Source organism: Nyctibius grandis, chromosome 12 (assembly GCF_013368605.1).
Source record: "Nyctibius grandis isolate bNycGra1 chromosome 12, bNycGra1.pri, whole genome shotgun sequence".
Taxonomy (NCBI): Eukaryota; Metazoa; Chordata; class Aves; order Nyctibiiformes; family Nyctibiidae; genus Nyctibius; species Nyctibius grandis.
Window position 1 is genome coordinate 13,448,293 of NC_090669.1, and position 18,428 is coordinate 13,466,720.

Here is an 18,428-nt window from a genome sequence, read left to right on the forward strand (position 1 = left end):
TCTCTTCTTACATTGCCATTACTAATGCTGGCAGTTTCCAAATGGGAGTTACACTAAGGTGACATCTGTTCTTTATGTGTGCATGAAAATAATCTATAATGAATCCAGAAACTGTACAAAAATACTTCACAAGGTAAATACAAACAGGAGGGTGTACTGCCAACACTAAACGTTAAAAAGCATAATCATTCCAGATTTTTTTCATTTTTTAGTATTTTATTTTAAAAGTGATTGCTTACACTTGTTGATTGACAAAAGAAATTTCAAATTTTATATTCTCAAGTTTTTCTTTGCAAACACAAAAACATGATGACTGTATATTGAGATTTCTCATGAAAGTGGTAATCCTTCTCCCATAGCTACCTACTGAGATTCATGAGATTTCTAAGGGAAAGAACTGAACATATATTTACTGGGAGTCTCTTCCTGACATAATGGGTAGGGGAAAAAAAGGGGTCCCCAAGTAAAGAAGGGATAGAGAAGAAAAGGACAAAAAGGACATGCATAAAATCAACGGACAATTTTGCAAGAGAAAAAACTTTAATAAAATATGGGCCAAGAGGGCCAAGAGAAAAGAAGGGATTTATTTGGAACATTCTTGGGAAAGTGGGGCAGAAAAAGAGGAAAAGGGCACCTGGCTCCCTAGGAGTTTCCCAGCCTTCTCATGCCATTTTTTATTTCTACTTGTCTTTGACTTTCAAAGATATACACACTCGGCTGCTTTATAGCAGAAATGGGGATTATATTTTGGAACTAAGTCTGAAATAATAATTCTTATAATTTATGGTTTGTCCAGTTGAAACTATAATTGTAGGAGATAGCAAGAACAGAATAAGACAACTTTTGATTTTGGCAAACAGAATGTTCCTACAAATATTGCAAGAGTCACTGAATCTTCAACAGAATGAAGGATTTACTGTGACAGAGCAAACACAAAGCCTGAGAAAATGAACTTTGGAGGAGATACTGTGTATGGGAAAACAAAAGAGGAAGCACTGTATTCTATTACAATGTCATCTGCAAGGTATAAACCACTAAATTATAATTGCACTGTTGTATACTTTGTTCAAGCATATAAATAGCAAATTAAATTTGCTAAAGAGAAGCACATTAAAAAGACAACAGAATACCCTTCTATGGGCTAACAAATCTGCTGGAACGATCAATGCACACGTTTTAGGACCTCGCTTTTGTTGTTGAGACTTAGTGCCAGAGACATCGGTTGAAATTTTAAGATGTGAAAGTTTTCTGGTTTTTTGTACACTTTCATAGTACAATCTATATTGATGCTATACAGAAAGATTTTCGTAACATAAGTACATAGACACAACAGATTTCAGATTTTATTGTCTCAATACTACATAAAATAATTGTAATAACGTACACCATCTCCGCAAGATATATCTAAACTGATTTTCCTGAATGCAGGTACCTGCAGGGCTTCTGACTCAGGCTGCTGTAAAATGCTCCAAAACTTCCTACCAGGAAGTGGGTTAAGAGTTGAAGAGAAATACCCATTTTGAATATAAATTCCAGGAACGGCACCTCATTTTTAGAAATATATTCCTGAAGGAAACAGCGTCCTGTGTTTCTATGCTCGTGATTCCCACCAACTTCAGTGTCCCCCAAAGACATCAAGACCTGTTTTCTCAACGCAATTTTTTTCTACCGTTTCTCAAATTGCCGTCTCAATTTCACTGAATAACGGCAGCTCTTCTCGTACCCCGGCCAGATTTGGTAGGATCTCCGTGTCAACACGAATGCTTTCACCTATTGACACAACATTCAAGCAGCGCCCGGGACTCACAACAGGCGCCACGGGATGAAGCCTGCAGCCCCGCACCGCAGCCCAAGGTAACTACGATCACCCGGGCAAGGCAGGCGCCCGCAGCGCGGTGCCTGAACCCCGGGTGCCTTTCCTGGCCCTGAGGAGGAGGAGAACCGAAGACGCCGGTCCCGCCGCACCGCACACCGGCCCCAACACGGCCCGGCCGCTCCCGCCGGGCTCCACCTCGCCCGGCCCCACAGCCCGAGCCGCCCGCCCCGGCGGCCCCACAGCGCCCCCCAACGGCCCCGCCGCCCCCGCGCATGCGCCCGGCCGCGCCTGCGCAGCGCCTGCCGCGGGGGAGCGTGCGGCAATGGCGCAGCCGGGCAGGGCCAGCCTCAAGGAGCAGCGATACGACCGGCAGCTGAGGTAGCTCGGCGGGGGCTGCTGCGTGCCCCGGCCCCCAGCTGCTGGGGGCCGGCCGGGCTCCGCGGGGCTGCCGTCGTCCTGGCGGGGCCGAGAGCGGGCTGCCGCGGCGCCCGGCCCTGCCTCTGGCTGCAGGCCGGGCCGGGGACCGCGGCCCACGGACCGCGGTCCCGCCGTTGTGGTTGCCCGTTCAAGTGACGGGCCTCCGCCGCGGCCGCTTGCCAGGAGAGACGCGGCGGGCGGCCCGCCTGGGGCTGCGCTTTGCGGGCAGGGCCGCCCGCCGCCGCCCGCTGAGGCCCCGGGGGGCGGCAGCCGCCGCTCCGGCGGAGCCCCTGAGGGCGGACGCTGTGTCCGAACTAGCCGGGCTGTTCCGGGCCGGTCGCTTACCGAGTTCACCGAGCAGCTGCGTGAATGTTTGTGCCGGCACAGGGGGGAAAGGCAGAAAAGAGCGAAGTTAGATGAGAGAAGGGCGGCTGGTGCTGGAGCCAGCCGATGTTTGGTGTATGGCAGGGGTTAATTTCCACATGCCTGCATACATTTGAAAGTCTTCGTTGTAATTACAACGCTTTGCTGTGTCTCTTAAGTGACTGCCTTTTCTGCAGCTGAAGAGAGTAAAATTACTGCCCGTGCGAAAGGCAGTGGGGCATTTGTGACTGAGTACTGTCAAGTCCCGATTTCAGCCTGAGTGCTAGTTTGTAGATGTCGTAAATTACCAAACTCATCAAGAGTGATTTCCATCTGCTTGTGTGTTTCAGTGTCTTGTGTTGCAAATTGTAAAAAACATAAAAATGTATTACTTATAATAAAACTTACGAAAAAGACAACATTGTTTTAGGACATTTCTGTAAGGAGTGTTTTGACCCATGCTGAATTTTAAAAAGTTAAATATGTTACAACAGAAAAAGGTGTGTGCGTTCATGTGGGGTAGAGTGTAAAGATGGAGAAAATGAAATGTCAGTAAAATCGGGTTGCTCTTTAGAAAGTTTCAAGTTTGTCATTGTAAGTGTTTTTAAGGAAAGCTTGTTTTGGTTACTGCTATTTAGCCCTTCTCGACAGTGAATGGAAAGTAGTATGCTAGCCTCAGTTTGTGATTAATTTTTTTTATTTATTTCTTTATATTAGCTTTACAATCTGAAATGAAATAATTTCAGAACGTTTCTATTTCCATCCCCATATAGGTTGTGGGGTGACCATGGACAAGAAGCTTTAGAATCTGCCCATGTTTGTGTGATAAATGCAACAGCGACAGGAACCGAAATACTCAAAAACTTAGTGCTACCAGGTAAGTAGATCTCTCTTCTGTCGTGTCTTTGTAATGTATCTGATAATTTCATAATGACTACTTATTCATAGTAATTTTTTTTCCCCCAAGGTATTGGTTCATTTACAATTGTCGATGGGAATCGGGTCTCTGGAGAAGATGTTGGAAATAAGTAGGTTTGTTACTAGTTTCCGATACAAATTGAGAAGTAACACAGTTCCATAAGTAGTACCATGTCTATACTTGTTAAGAAATCCTATAAAATTCTTAATAATTTCAAAAGCCTCTATATGTTTCTCCAAGTCTTTTGTGGTTTGGGATATTTGTGACATATATAGCATGCACAATCATTTTGATATTAGCTGCTAAATTTTACATAGTTTTTTTAGTTGCTGTTTTTGTATCTTACAGGTCTATTTATTTCACAAATCAAGTTTATAAAGACAATGGTCTACTCAATATAAAAATATTTTAAAATAACGTGTTTGCTGTAATCTTGAGATATGACAATGCAATATTTGCTTGTGTTTCAGCATGGCTAAATGTATTTTCAGTGATTTTGGGGATGAAAATAATTTACTTTTCATTAGTTTATCATTGTGACTGATGGCCATTTATTAGCTTTCATAGCTTTGAAAGGCTGTGTGCAGCAGGGGAAAGGATAAGAAACTCTTTACAAATCCTATAAAAAAATTATTTACTAATTCTAGATCACGTTCTCTTATGGTTCAGGTAGATAACTACAAATATTTGTCTACTTACAGGGATTATAGGTGGGGGAAGGATATTCCGTTGCATGAGGAAATGAGTGTTAATGGGTCCTTAAATAGCCCAGTGAAAAAGAATCTGCTGTATGATCCTGGCTTCTAGAGGAGTTTGGCATGTCTTACTTTTGAGATTTGTGACTCAGGCATTGGAAGGTTTCCTTAAGAAACTGATCATTGGGAAAATGTTATAGTGGTGGGGAGAAGAAAAGCAGGTTTAAGGAGGAACTCGGTTTGTTGTGTATGAGAGTCAGCAACATATTCTGCACTAAAAAATGTAATTTTAATGTTTTTCTTCAAAATAAAACTTCACATGTAACTCTTCCTTGTCTCTTTTTCAGTTTCTTTCTACAAAAAAGCCATATTGGTCAGGTAAGGAGATAACAAATGTCACTTCAGGTGTACTGAAAGCATGAAAGTAGTAAGTTGATACTCCAATGTAGTATTATGAGTAATGCTAAAAACATGTATGTATAAGTTCAAATCTGTTTATTCTTTGACAAAATTCCACATACTTACTTTTTAGTTGCTCATAAGTGAAAAGATAAACTCAATTCTGGCACGATTGAATGGAAAAATGAACAGGATATGGTTAAGAAAATCTTTGGAAGGGTAAGGTGGAAGAGAATTGTGGTTGAAGGAGTAAAGCTAACAGTAGAGAGGTGGATGGGAGGAAAAAATCACAAAACCAGGAGAGTATGAAAGGCATAGGTAACTCCTGGAAATTAGTCAATAGCTGTCACATTTTTTTTTTTTTAAATGATATTACGACAGATGATCTCAAACAGGTGCCTGCTTTGAAAGGATTTATTTCCTCTTCAGATAAGCAAGGCTTGGAATAAGAAATCCTAGCTTATGATGAAGGGGTTTTTTTGGTGTGGTTTTTTTTTTGTTGTTGTTGTTGGTTTTTTAGCATGTAACATATGTAGTACTGATATAATATATAAGTCACATTTCAAGAGATTAAATATTGTTTTGATTGTTCTGAAACAGAATCGTGCCCAGAGTGCCACTGAGCTCTTGCAAGAATTGAATAATGATGTTTCTGGAAACTTTGTCGAAGAGGTTTGTTTTCCTAAATTAGTTGTATGTTTCTTGTTATACAATGTGATAACAGTATGAAATAATAGCTATGCGTTGTCTTTATAGTGTTGCAGTTCAAGTAGCTTCATGATAAAACAACATTTGAGGAAGAAGATCTTAAGTTGTTTGTAAAAAGTCAATTTATGTATTTTAAACGTTATTTTATGACTTCTTCATAATTTTAAAGCTTTCACTTACCACTTTACATTGCATTTTGAACAGACTTGCTGTGTATTCAGAAATTTTCACAGTGTTTCCTGACATATTTTTTTTTCCCTACTATTTAGAGTCCAGAAAAACTTCTAGACAATGACCCTTCCTTTTTTAATCGGTTTAACTTGGTGGTTGCAACGCAACTACCTGAAAGGTAAAGAGTTATCTAAAGTTGTTTGTTTTCATTCAGTTGTAAAAGCAGGTTTCAGTTGCAGGCATATTCTTGCAGGAAAACTTAGGCAAAACTGAACTCCGTCATTGTGAAGGGAAGTTAGGGTAATTGATGGCATTTTTCTACAGACTTTTTTATATGTTAATACATAGGCGTGGATCTGAAAGAGATTTTAAACTGACTCCTAAGTGCTGTCTCCAGGTGTATTTCTCTATGTCAAGTACTCTTTTGTAGTGAAAGTTGTTTCTGGTCCAAAATTACTATGACAAGTATTCTTCTTATGTAACACATAACAGACAATAGGAGCTGTGATACCTTTAGATTTTTGCAAATGCATTTTATCATTTATATAGGTCTTTCCTTTTTACCCGTGTATGTAATTATATTGCCCATATAAACTTTGTGAAGACCAGAAGTTCTTGATATTTTTTTTTTTAACCTCTTCCTGCTGAGAGGCCACTCCCGTGCTGCCTTCCAATAAACAGTACAGGTGAAAAATGACAACTCTCAGAGTTCTGAGAAACTTGGGGGAGAAGAGTATGCTTGTGTTTCAGTAGACAAGCTGCCTCCACAGAGGCAAGAGGTTGCTGGATAGATGAACAGTTAAATGTTGCTTTTGTAAGGATGTGGCTGTTATTCATACGTGATATATTTCTCTCTCCCTCTACTTACAGAGGAGCTAGAGATACTGTCTCATAGAAATAAGAGCCAACTTGCCTCTTTGAAGTGGTGATTTCCTTGCAGGTGTTCATGAATAAAGAGTATTTCTTACCTGCCATTCAAAAACCTCTGATTGGAAATGCCCCTACTAGAAGTTGTGTTCGTGCAACACACAGATCTAATTCTTTTTTTCTTTCACAACTTGAAGTTTTTTGTTTAATTGATATTTGGAGCATTTGGGAGTATGAAGTTAAATATAAGTAAGCTAATGGATAAATATATTTCTAGCCTACTGTAAATTCACATATAAAATTAATCACTTTGTATGTGCTTAGAATCATGATAATATTAGAGTTCTCTCATAGAAAACTTCTCTTTTACAAGTAACTTGTATAAGAGTTAACTTGATAGTTAACTGTTGTCCTCTTGTACATCTAAAAAATAAAATGTTTTTCCTTACAGTACATTGCTGCGCTTGGCTGAGCTGCTCTGGAATTCTAACATTCCCCTGCTGGTCTGCAGGACTTACGGACTGGTTGGTTATATGAGAGTCGTTATTAAAGAACATACAGGTTAGAGGGTCTGAGATAAAGAAGGTTTAAAGCTTCAATATGTAGTATCACTTTGATTTTTTTTTTTCCATCCTGTGATGTATTTAGTATTTGTTAAGTCATATGTAGTTTGCAGTTCATCACCAGGTGCGTTCTTTGAGGAATGCATAGAAACTATGGACTGCAACAAACAGGCAAATTGGAGATTATCCTGACATGAAAGTTAACTTACACAAAGCACTTATTTTGAGAATCAAGCAGTTAAATGAGCAGATGATGCGCTGTATTTGATGTGTAGCTCTGTTTTGAAGGCCAGACATAAAACTGTGGAATGCATTGTGTAATTTTTTTCACAGTTGTTGAATCTCATCCTGACAATATGTTAGAAGATCTGAGACTGGACAGACCGTTTCCAGAACTGAGGGACCACATTCAGTCTTATGACTTGGATCATATGGACAAAAAGGTTGGTATGTTGTTTGCACGATGTGCTCTAAGACAGATGCAGACATAGAACAGGGATTCTATGAAAATGACTCTTGGCAAATAACTTTTTTTGGTGCTGAGCCTCATCTGAGCAGAGGCAACTGTAGAATCGGTCACAAGGTACTGTTTTGGTCTCTGCCCCACGTGTTACAGTCTGTATTTAAATCTCAAGCAAGTGGCAGTCTTGGGAGGTAGGGTATATTCTTGGACAACTCTATCTTTTGTTAGATTGATTCCCCCTCACCTGCCTTTTTTTTTATTTTTATGATTACCTATTGATGCAGAGCTTTGCAGTGTGGGTGTTGGTGCATGACATAAGTTCCACTCCAGAAAAATATTTGAGAACTTGACTCAGCCACCCTTCTTTTAAGTAAAGGAATACTAATTTAATAATTTGTTTTATAGTAGTTAGAGAATGTTATTTCTGAATCAAAATCTGGAACATGTCCTGTGTTTTTACAATAATGGAAGGGATGTTAGGTGTTTGTTTAAAATAAGTTTTTAATTTGTCTCCTGTTTTTATGTTTTTCTCAACTTGACAAAGATTTCTCTGCTGTTCAATTACAGGACCATAGCCACACTCCATGGATTGTCATTGTAGCCAAGTATCTAACAAAATGGTTCAATGAGGTATATTGCAAAATTGCATAAGTCATTGGTCTGTTATTACTATTGTTGTTATTACTTCAGGTATGTCTTTTCTAAACTAGATTATTATTTTGGCAATGTGTAATAAATAAAACAAGGTGGAATCATAAAAAAAATTACTAATTGAAATAGAAGTGAATGTATGTGAACAGTGACAGACTCCTAGAGTTCAGTGGTCTGAACACAATGAGATTAGTAGTAGATATTTTAAAGACAAAATGTTTTTGTGTTTTTAAATTTAGAAAAGTGATCGGTTGCCTAAGAGTTACAAAGAAAAAGAAGCCTTCAGACAACTGATTCGGCAAGGTAATATATGTCCTAGGAGTCACTTATTCGTACTGGCAGAAATATATAAGGCAATATCTGCAAAATAATCAGAAGTTCTCTTAGGGTTAATTTATGAAAATCTGCTGGTGTGTACAGTATGATTCTTCTGCTAAATGATTGTTTTATACAGGTGGATCTTAAGATCCCAGATCTTCTTATAAACGCAGTTTGGCAGTGTTTCTCAGTTTGCTGTTTAAGATCAAGAGTATGTTTTAATTTTGGTGGGAGGAGAGGCCTTAAGAGAAAATCTTGTATAAAATGTTGATGTTTAACATGGAAAATGTGACAGAGGAAAGCAAGTGGCTTTTGACACTGACGCTGTTAACCAGTATTTGGTTGGTCAGTTGACCCACTGAACTGTTGGTAATCATTGCAGCTCTAAGTAACTAGTCTAGAGAGAGGATTATGTAGGTACTGAATACACTGTAACCAGTATGTGAACAGACTTTACTTTTGCAGATGTTTCAATCTAATACCTTTTGCAGGTGCTAAAATTAATGAGGTGTTTTTAAGATCTAGAAATACATTGTCTTAAATGATTGTAGAATAAAAACGTTAACTAAATTTTTGGTATTTCCTCCTTTAAAGCTGGGCTGTGTGCAAATTGCTGAGTGGTTCTGTCATCCTTACCTCCAGGTTGGGCTAGGGAACTGATTTGATCTGTAGTAATTACCTTTGGTTAAATTAGGTTTTTTAGCAGAGTTCATTTCTTGGCCTGGCTTGCTGTGTGAGTTCATAAGTGTTTGCCAAATTTGACCAAAAAAACCCACAACAAAACATGACTGGGGATGGGAAGGAAAGCTGAATTGCCCTTTTACTACAGTCTACGTTAATTCAGTGATTATGAAACTTTACTCTCTTTCTCACACAAATAAACCAGTATTTTTGTGATAGAAGTTTTGTTAAATAGAAGTAACTTCTATTTAACATCACAGGAAAATTAGTCATATACAGAATGTATATGTAGTTACTTTTATTGGTACATCTTACTGGTAATTCAGTTTTTTGCTGCTCAGTTATTATGCCACAAATACATCCAAAGCCGACCTGCTCTCTTGGTAAGACCTAAATGATGAGATGTAATTCAGAGGATTGTGTGTATGGCTTTTTTCAATAAGGTATCTTAAAGAATGAAAATGGGACCCCAGAAGATGAGGAAAACTTTGAAGAAGCTATAAAAAACGTGAACACAGCATTAAGTACCACAGAGGTAAAATAAACATTTATATGGCAAAATTGAAAAAATTTCAACTACCTCATTTTTTCAGAACATACTATGCACTTTTAGGACAGGAATTACATTGGCAACATTTATATTTAGGTAAAACAGGATTAGTACAATTTTTAAAATTCAAATAATGTTGTAATAAAATAGACCTAGACTAGGTGGCACTGTAACTTATGGAAATTCTTTTATTTCCTTGCTCATGCAAGGAAGGTACATTTCTTTCCTGGAGACTTGAATTCAAGTACAGAATGAGTCAGTAACCAGAGTTCGTTAGTAGTGTATTCCTGTCTTAGACTACCAGATTTTCTTCTACAGATTAAACTGTAAAGTGCTTGGTACAATTATAAAGAATTAGCAATCACTCGTGTGGGTGATGTCTAATTTAAATACATTGCCAGGAGAGAGACTGGGAAAGCATTTGTTAAAATGGTGCTATATTGAAGCCACTTGCTGTAGTATTTATTTTGTATAGAAATGAAGTGCTGCAAGGGACCTTTGACTCAGCAGATTCAGTACTTTCCTCTTGAAGAAACATGTTATGAAATTCCTTTCATAAACTGATCAAGCTTAAAAACATGAAAAGTAAACTTTTCGTTGTTTTTAAATAATCCTGAAGTAGTAACTCATGGTTTAGAATTGACCTCTGATTTCCTTAATCTCTCATCCATGATAAATTGCAAAAGCTACATGGGGTAAAAGCGCATTCTGTGATTCTTTCTAGATTACATTCCATTTTTATTTGAGCTGTGCTGATCCTTGCTTGGACAGTCACGTTAAGTCTCCCAAGAAAGCAGCAGGTAAAACGTGGTGCTGACATCTGAGCCACTACAAGCCGTGCCCCAGGATATTAGTGATTTATTTCACTTTATATGCCAGGCTGAACTGCAGCAGTTAAGGAGTCAAGACACACTCACTTTTGCAGCCCCTCTTCACTTCCCTGGCCTTTTTGCTGCTCTGCCTCTAGCAGGTAGGATGGGCAGCTGGGGCTGGTAGTACCTTTTGCTGATGCTGCTACCAGTTTTTTTGAATCTTCCGTGTAGAAGATGGAAATAAGTTGAGATTTTGTTTGTAACGTTCACCCCCATCAGAAGCATCTGCCTTGTTCTCAGGCAGTGTGACTATTTGAAATATGTCTGAGAAGCACTGACTATGTAAGATTCAGAAGAGATTTTGGTATGAAACTCTGAGGTCACATAGAGTTGGCTCACCTATGTGGTAAGTGTTGAGATAATTCAAGAAACTGAAAGTCAAGTAAATACAAACACAATTTCTTTTTTTTCATAGATTCCAAGATGCATTGAAGATATTTTTAATGATGATTGCTGCGTAAATCTCACAGAGCAGGTAATGAGTAACTAAGGGTAAGACTTAAATGTAGGAAAAGCATCATAAATAACATTTGTGTAGATGACTGTCTCTTGTGCATTTGCAGTCACCCTCCTTCTGGATTTTGGCTCGAGCTGTAAAGGAATTTGTGGCAAATGAGGGGCAAGGAAGCTTGCCTGTCCGGGGCACTATTCCTGATATGATAGCAGACTCCAGTAAATTCATCAAATTGCAAAATGTGTAAGTATACAGTTTTTTCTTTAATAGTTACTAATGGTAGTAAATGGTGATGACTTCAGACCTCACAAAGTGCATGAATTCCTGTATTAAAAAAAAAAAAAAAAGGATGTATGTGGGACTGGGGTGAGGAGGGGTACGGGAAGCACAGTAGCCTGGGACTATCTGCTCCCTGTATGGATGCTGTCTGCCATTTGCAACTAGGGCCTAAGCCTTCAGTGCATCCTGGTTTCCTGAGGCTGGGTAGCTTACTATTCCTGTGCATCCTGGATATGATGCAAATTGTTGGGCCAAAAAGACATTCTTACATCGTTACCATGTTTTCTTTGCAATTGGTTGCTTCTTCTCTTTTTGTTTTCATCTTTAAGAAGCAGTATCTTGCAGAACACTTTGTTAAATTTATTGTCTGTGCAATTGTATTGAGCAATTGAATTGTTCAAATAGGAAAATATTATTTCTAATAGATTTTGATTGTTTCTCCATAGATTTGGAAACAGCCTATACTGGAAAAAGGATTGTGTGCCTTAGTAGTGTTAACTAATCAAAATGAAATCTGTAATTTTAGAAGTGCATTCCTCAGAACTGTGACAAATAGCATGAAAAAGGTGGATATAAATATATAAATCTGTTACATGTCTAAAATAATTGCTATTGCTTCTTGGAAGTTACTCTGTATAATGACAGTGAAGCCAAGAATTTGTATCATTATTTTGCTAAATGGAACCATGATTTGCTTGAATTTGCACAGATACCCTAATTTGTAAATCTGAATTCTATAAGCATCAGTCCTGAATTTCCAGTTTATTATGTACTTCAGTTCTCAATTTCAGTAAGCATTACAGGGTTTTAATTCACAGATAAGACAATTAGAGTTCCTCAAAATGAGCTCTGAATTTTATTAAATGCTGTGTTGTTGAGATGTTTGCATTGTCATAGTTCTTAACGGCACTAATATACTATGGCTACGAATATTAAAATACAAAAATTAATAAAATATTAGCCCAATGTCCAATGAAGGACATACAGCTGTTGTTCTGAAACTACCTAATATTCTTCCTCTGACTGTTTGTGGTAATATTCATTTTAATTTTAACCAGTTTCTATAAAACTGTTATGTGTGTAGGTTTTAAGCCACACATGTAGTGAACAGCTCAGCCATGCCAAACAGTCATACAGGGAGGTAATAAGTGCATTCATGGCCTTGAGGTAGCTCACTTCCATTCATGTAGCTTGTATTTTGTCTTTATAATATAAACCAAAAAGAAATGGTCTTCACTGTGAATTTGATGGCTTTATGCTGTAATTATTAAGACTTCTTTATTATTAACAGATACCGTGAAAAAGCAAAGAAGGATATTGCTGCTGTTGGTAACCATGCTGCTAAATTGTTACAATCCCTAGGAAAGGTAATTACATATGTATGGCTGTTCTGACAGGATAGAAATTTTTTTCCCTGGCATTCTAGACAGTCAAAGGAGACAGATATGAAAAGAGAAGGCTTAATTCTCTTCAAAAGGTTTAAGTAGGTTCTAAGGACATTTAATATCTGTAGTCTGTTTTATTTATCGGTTTTTGTTTGGCCATGTAAAAGTAAAAGGCATACAGGGATATATTATTTACAACTTAATTTTTTTTTTTTTACAAGAACAACTGGTTATTTCACAATTAATGTATGAATATCTCTGAAAACATAAATTCTCTGGTCATTGTATGTACTGGAATGAGTATATTCTTTCTTTTAGGCACCTGAGTCTATTTCAGAGAGAGAACTAAAATTGCTTTGTGAGTATGCTTGGATTCCGTTGCTGTGTTTATGCAAATGATCAAATAATCAAAAACGTGTGAATGATAATGTAGTCATTAATCAGTAACTCAATATTTGAATTTTTCAAATAAGTACTTAGCAGTTGCATCCCTCTTCTTCAGTGGAAGTAACAGATGTTCAGTATCTCTCAATAGTGAGTCTATAAAGGTTGGCTTTTAAAAGATAAAGTATTTTGTCAGGTCCTAACAACAGGTAGCAGATGTCCTCTACTTTCTGTGATGAGTACGTAATCACTCTTGCACATTCTGTGATGCTGACTTCAGAGTTCAGGCTCTGTAAACTTCCCGTAGTTTGAAAGGCAAAAAAGTGATGCAGTGAGTAGTACTGTTGACAGCCATTTAGGTTATGTCCTGGATATGTATGCATGTCCACACAGCAGCCTGGCTAAGTCTGTTTGCAACTGGAAAATTCTTCTGTAAGCACGTAGCTAAGAGCATGCTGTCCCTGTGTTGATCTATCATTCGCTGGGAGTTTGGAGAACCTCACAGTTCCTCACTTGTGAGTGCTAGGTAGTAGCTGCACATTGGGTTGTTTCATAGCAATGCTGTGGGAGAAGAACCTTTTCCCGCTCATAGCTGTACTCTTAGATTATTAATTGAGAATGTGTGAGACAGTGGTAGATGTAGTGGAAGGTGAAAACAACCCATGTTCATTTGCATCATGGAAGAGGAAAACATGAAGTTGATGGCTGTGGTTGATAAATTGCTATAGAAGAGCTACACATGTTGTGAGCTGTGACGTTGACATGGCAGATACGTTTAGATTCTAGAAGTAAACAAACACAAAGTGTTTCACTAAAATACTTGTGATCATAGACCTAAATGTAGTCTAATAGATTTTATTACTGCAAGTTACTGGAAGAAACAGGAAAGTGTTAAATGAAATTACGATAAGTTTTAGACTTTAATGTTTAACACATCAGAGAGACAAAGAGGTAGTAATTGGTGATGCATCCAAGTAGGTAATGCTCTCCTTTCTGCACCCTCTGCTTAGGCAGCAACTCAGCTTTTCTCCGAGTAGTACGATGTAGATCTCTGTCTGAAGAATATGGTTTAAACACTTTTAACAAGGATGAAATCAGTAAGTACTCCTTTTTGGCACATACTTTAATTGCATTTTCAACTTGAAATGGTTTTGTGGTCAAAAAGAATCGTATGTTATATATTCTGTGTCATTATGCAGTTTTATAATTTGGCATCAACTAGAAGTATGTGTTTGGTTTTTTTTAATCTAGAATGTTGAATTGAATTTGATTTTGAAAGTTCAAAAATGACCTTACAGATTGGTGCATGTTTTGTTTTTTTTCTTTCAGATTTTATTTTTGATAGAACATAAATAAAACATTGTTTTCTTCAAACTTCTTTTTTCTGTACCTCAGTTATTTCTGACAGAGCTGGAAAGTTGCTTTCACCTGACCAAAGATATGAGAATAATTGTCTTGGCCCCTCTCAGGTTATTTTTTCAGTATGTGAACTTGTAAACTAGTTACTTAATATTGCATTTTATTTTTTGAACCTTCATAAATTTAAAAAAAAGTGGAAATACTTTTTATCAAAGCTTGTTTAAATAAAGCATATACAAGTATATACAAAGTGTATACATTTTGTGTATACATACATTTAAGTGAAAGCTCCTTGAATGTGTTGGTAATACGCAATGTGATTTACGAAGTAGTTAATGTTTAGAAAGAGTACTGAGCTGTATGTTAAGGGATTTAAGACTTGCTTTATAATTACAGTCATTACAGTTAAATACGTGAAGCATGTGTTTCAAATCCCAAAATTGTAACTAAAATTATGACTAAGAAATATCCCATTTAATGTTATAGCAGCTGTCATTGAAACATGAATATCTTCACTGAACAGTATATCAAATACATGCAGTATGGTTTTGTCATACACTTTGGAGTCAAAATCATATATCTGACAGTTGACTCATTGAGGTTCCCAGTTGCAGGTTGTTTTCATTAAGATTTCTTCCTACTGCAGATTTTACAGTTTAAGCACATGGGAAATACTTGCTTTCAAGTAATTCAAAACCTTTCTTTTTGCACTTCATCTGTACCAGCTAACCAGTTCTCTTGCTGTTTTCAGTTTCCCGTATGGATAACCCAGACAGTGAAGTAGTGCTGTACTTGATGCTACGGGCCATAGATAGATTTTATAAGCAGCATGGTAGATATCCAGGTACGTTAATACCAGAGTTACTTAATGTCATCAAAAGAAATATAAAGATCCAATAGCTACTGTAATACTAGTTATAAACTACAAATATAGCATTAGTTGTGGTTTTGTTTCCATATTAATGTAACTTTAAGAATGTGAAAATTAAAGTGAGAAGATTTTCTTTTTGTGAACTTAAGGAATTCATCTGAATTGATACCACTGAAATGGGTTGTGTGAATTACGAATCGGTTCAGCTATGCAGTAATTTGTCATTATCATGAGTAGCATCAACAGAATATTCAGTTCTTATTAGGCTAGTATTAATAATTTAATATCTTAATGGGATTATAAACTCCTCAGAAAAATAAAATAAGTTGTCATTTAAACCCATTAACTTTGAATATGGTGTTAGAGTTCTGTGATGAAACAGTTAACTTATTTTCCAGGTGTCTGTAACTATCAGGTAGAAGATGATACTGGAAAACTAAAATCATGCCTTACTGGTTTCTTACAAGAACATGGGTTGTCTGTGGTGGTGAAAGATGACTATGTTCATGAGTTGTAAGTATTATATCTTAAGTGTCACTTTGTCAGTAAAACTGACCTGAAAGTACTAACTGTTACTTTGCTGTCCAGTTGTCGCTACGGAGCTGCTGAGCCACACGCTATTGCTGCCTTCATGGGAGGTAAGAAGGCAACTGTATTTCTAAGATCCATACAAACCAACCAGCCTGCTATAGTACATACAGAATCCCCACTGTTTTAATTACTTTGTATTGTCAGAGCAAAGACTAATCACAGACTGTAGTCGAAGAGAGTATTAGAACAAAGTCCTCCCCCTTCATTCTCCATATGTGACCTCCTGTGGTGTATAGAAAAAGTGGACACAGCAAGGGTTTAAAGTCAGTAAAAGAAACCAAATATATATATATTAAAAAATGTATAAAATATATTATAAAAAATAATCTCGGTAGATCAATTCTAGTGGCTTAAAAATGCATTTAAAAATAAAATGGTTGAAAGAGAGGAATAATTGTAGTAATATTAAAAGTAACACAGTACACGTCTTCTTTTAAATTAACACGATACACTTATGTTAAATATCTATTAAATATAAATAGCCTGGATTGCTTACCTTAATTCAACCTGTGGGTGTTAACAAAACTAAATATGTTTTAATGGCTGCTCAAAATTGATATATCAGTTAACTTATCTTCTTTATTTGGCTTCATGCAGTGCTGAAGATAATTATGTATTAAATACTCTGTGGATATACGAATTTTTTTCTGATTAAGTGAAATTTAGTGCAGTGCTTTAGAAAAATATATAAAGATAACTTCTGAAGAAATTACAGAATATTTCGTACTACAGGAGAACGCAAAAGGATCACAGTGAAGTGACCCTTCAATTTATTTTACAGTTTAGCTGTACGTGGGTTTTTTTAATTGAACTTCCCAATTTCATTTAGAGAGGTTGCAGCTTGCATGGGTCTGGCTGCTCCCATGTTTTTACAAGTTGTCTGTGCATGTGTACATGGAGAGAAAAAGTATATACAGCAAACTGTATGTAAAGCTAACTTACAACAGCTTTCTGAGCCTGTTTTATACTGGGAAGGCATTTTTTTCCTCTTAGGAGTTGTATCAGGTGCTTCCAAAATAATTCCAGTATAGTGAGTTCTAGGTAAAAAACATTGTTTTAATGCTTTTTAAATATGACTTGCTAACTACCTTCTGTTTTGGTTTTTAGTGTTTTTTATTTATTTTACAGGAGCTGCTGCACAGGAGGTTATCAAAGTCATTACGGGGCAATTTGTAATTTTTAATAACACCTATATTTACAGTGGAATGTCACAGACTTCAGCGACTTTCCAGCTGTAGAATAGATCTTGCATTTGTTGGCATCAGGCGCTGCTGTTTGTAAACACTGTGTTCTGCCACTGACTGGACTGTTCTGTATTATCTGCGAATTAAAGTTCCTTTATTTGTAACGATTTTATCATCTTTTCTTTTTTTCCTGAGGACTAATAAAATCATACCAAATCCTGAAACTGTTTTTTAAATCTAGAATTTTCTGATTCACCTTTGAAAGAAAAAAAAAACCCAGCAGCTGTTCTTTGGCATGGTAAGTTGCATTTACAAATTGGCTTACCTGGTTTGCAGCAGAGCTGAATTTTTTTCATAAAATCTGCTCTTCAGATGGAGGCGGGAGGACTTGCAAAAGGTTGAAAAAGGCTAATGTAACTGGTGGTCTGAGGATCTAACTGTGAGAAGAGCTCGGGAAAGCTGTAATAACTTTTATTGAGTTCAGGGACATGAGGGAAGGGGATTGTGTGTCAAGGCTTGGTTCTTTCAGCTGTATTCATCTAGTATAAGGTTCTCTTACGTGCACCCCTTGTATCTGGCACATGCCAGGTGAGGGCTATCTGCATTTTGTGGTGGTGGTGTAGTTTCCAAAATGCAGAGTATGGAAACAGCTGCCTTGAAAACCAAGTGATTTCCCCCAGGCACCGGCCTGGAGCCACGCTGAGGTTCGGACAGCGCTCGGAGAAGGTTAAGCGGGATCACCTGGTGCCTGAGAGGGGCCGCGTCTGGCCGCGCCGCCCGCTCGCCTGGCGCTGCCTGCGGGGACCGCCGAGGCGCGGCGGGCGGCAGGGCTGAGGGCCGCGCGCGCCGCGGCTGGGCGGGAAGGGCAGGGCGCGCGGCAGTGCGGCGTCCCGCTCTCCTCAGGCCGGCGCGGAGGGCCCGGTGCCACGGTGGCGGCCCGCCGGGGCCCGGCGTCGCCTTCGTGCCTGACTAGAACCCCTCCCGCTACAGGTAGCGTTCCCATCCTCTTGATATTGCCCCCCCCCCCGAAAGATGGCAGAGGAACGCTTTTGCTGTTTCATTACTAGACTGTTGGCCTTTCTTTAAAAAAAATCTGTTATATGTTCTTTCCTTTTTATATTTGGGATGATCTGGAGTACCTGTTAAGACTTTTACTTCAAAGTTAAACTCTGATAATGAGCTATAAATCATACATGGCTCATTTGAGAAGGAGAAAGGATGGGATGAGTGCTGAAATAGCACTGGAAGATTTCAAAGGCCTGTTACACTGAACAGGGTTTATCAAAAGTGGGCGCATCCTCAGATGCTGGTGTGAATTTTGATTTCAATAGAACACCAACAATCCAGGCTTCTTACACTGTACAGGATTTGACCACTGGGTTTTAAAAAGGAAAAATACCCCTGAAACTGGCTGGTTTATCCTGGTGTGGCTCTGCAGTGGACGAGTCCGCCAGCTCAGGCCCTGACT

At 38.1% G+C, this 18,428-nt stretch overlaps 1 protein-coding gene across 1 annotated transcript; it reads left to right on the plus strand.

The window, feature by feature from the left end:
• Nucleotides 1–2,114: 2,114 nt before the first annotated feature.
• NAE1 (NEDD8 activating enzyme E1 subunit 1) lies at nt 2,115–17,129 on the plus strand. Its single transcript, XM_068411172.1, has 20 exons — nt 2,115–2,194; nt 3,370–3,473; nt 3,564–3,624; nt 4,558–4,588; nt 5,210–5,281; nt 5,587–5,666; nt 6,807–6,916; nt 7,252–7,361; nt 7,949–8,011; nt 8,272–8,335; nt 9,475–9,566; nt 10,869–10,928; nt 11,017–11,150; nt 12,478–12,553; nt 12,890–12,929; nt 13,966–14,052; nt 15,066–15,158; nt 15,584–15,698; nt 15,774–15,823; nt 16,905–17,129. The coding sequence occupies exons 1-20, from the start codon at nt 2,139–2,141 to the stop codon at nt 17,012–17,014; spliced, it is 1,608 nt and encodes a 535-aa protein (XP_068267273.1). The 5' UTR covers nt 2,115–2,138; the 3' UTR covers nt 17,015–17,129.
• The last annotated feature ends 1,299 nt before the right edge of the window (nt 17,130–18,428 follow it).

What these genes read in the sequence shown, in the direction of transcription:
- NAE1 (XM_068411172.1), top strand. Translation starts at nt 2,139, where the DNA reads ATGGCGCAGCCGGGCAGGGCCAGCCTCAAGGAGCAGCGATACGACCGG. An exon ending in CGATACGACCGGCAGCTGAG is followed by an intron (nt 2,195 to 3,369) that starts GTAGCTCGGCGG and finishes ATCCCCATATAG; the next exon opens with GTTGTGGGGTGACCATGGAC. An exon ending in GATGACTATGTTCATGAGTT is followed by an intron (nt 15,699 to 15,773) that starts GTAAGTATTATA and finishes TTTGCTGTCCAG; the next exon opens with TTGTCGCTACGGAGCTGCTG.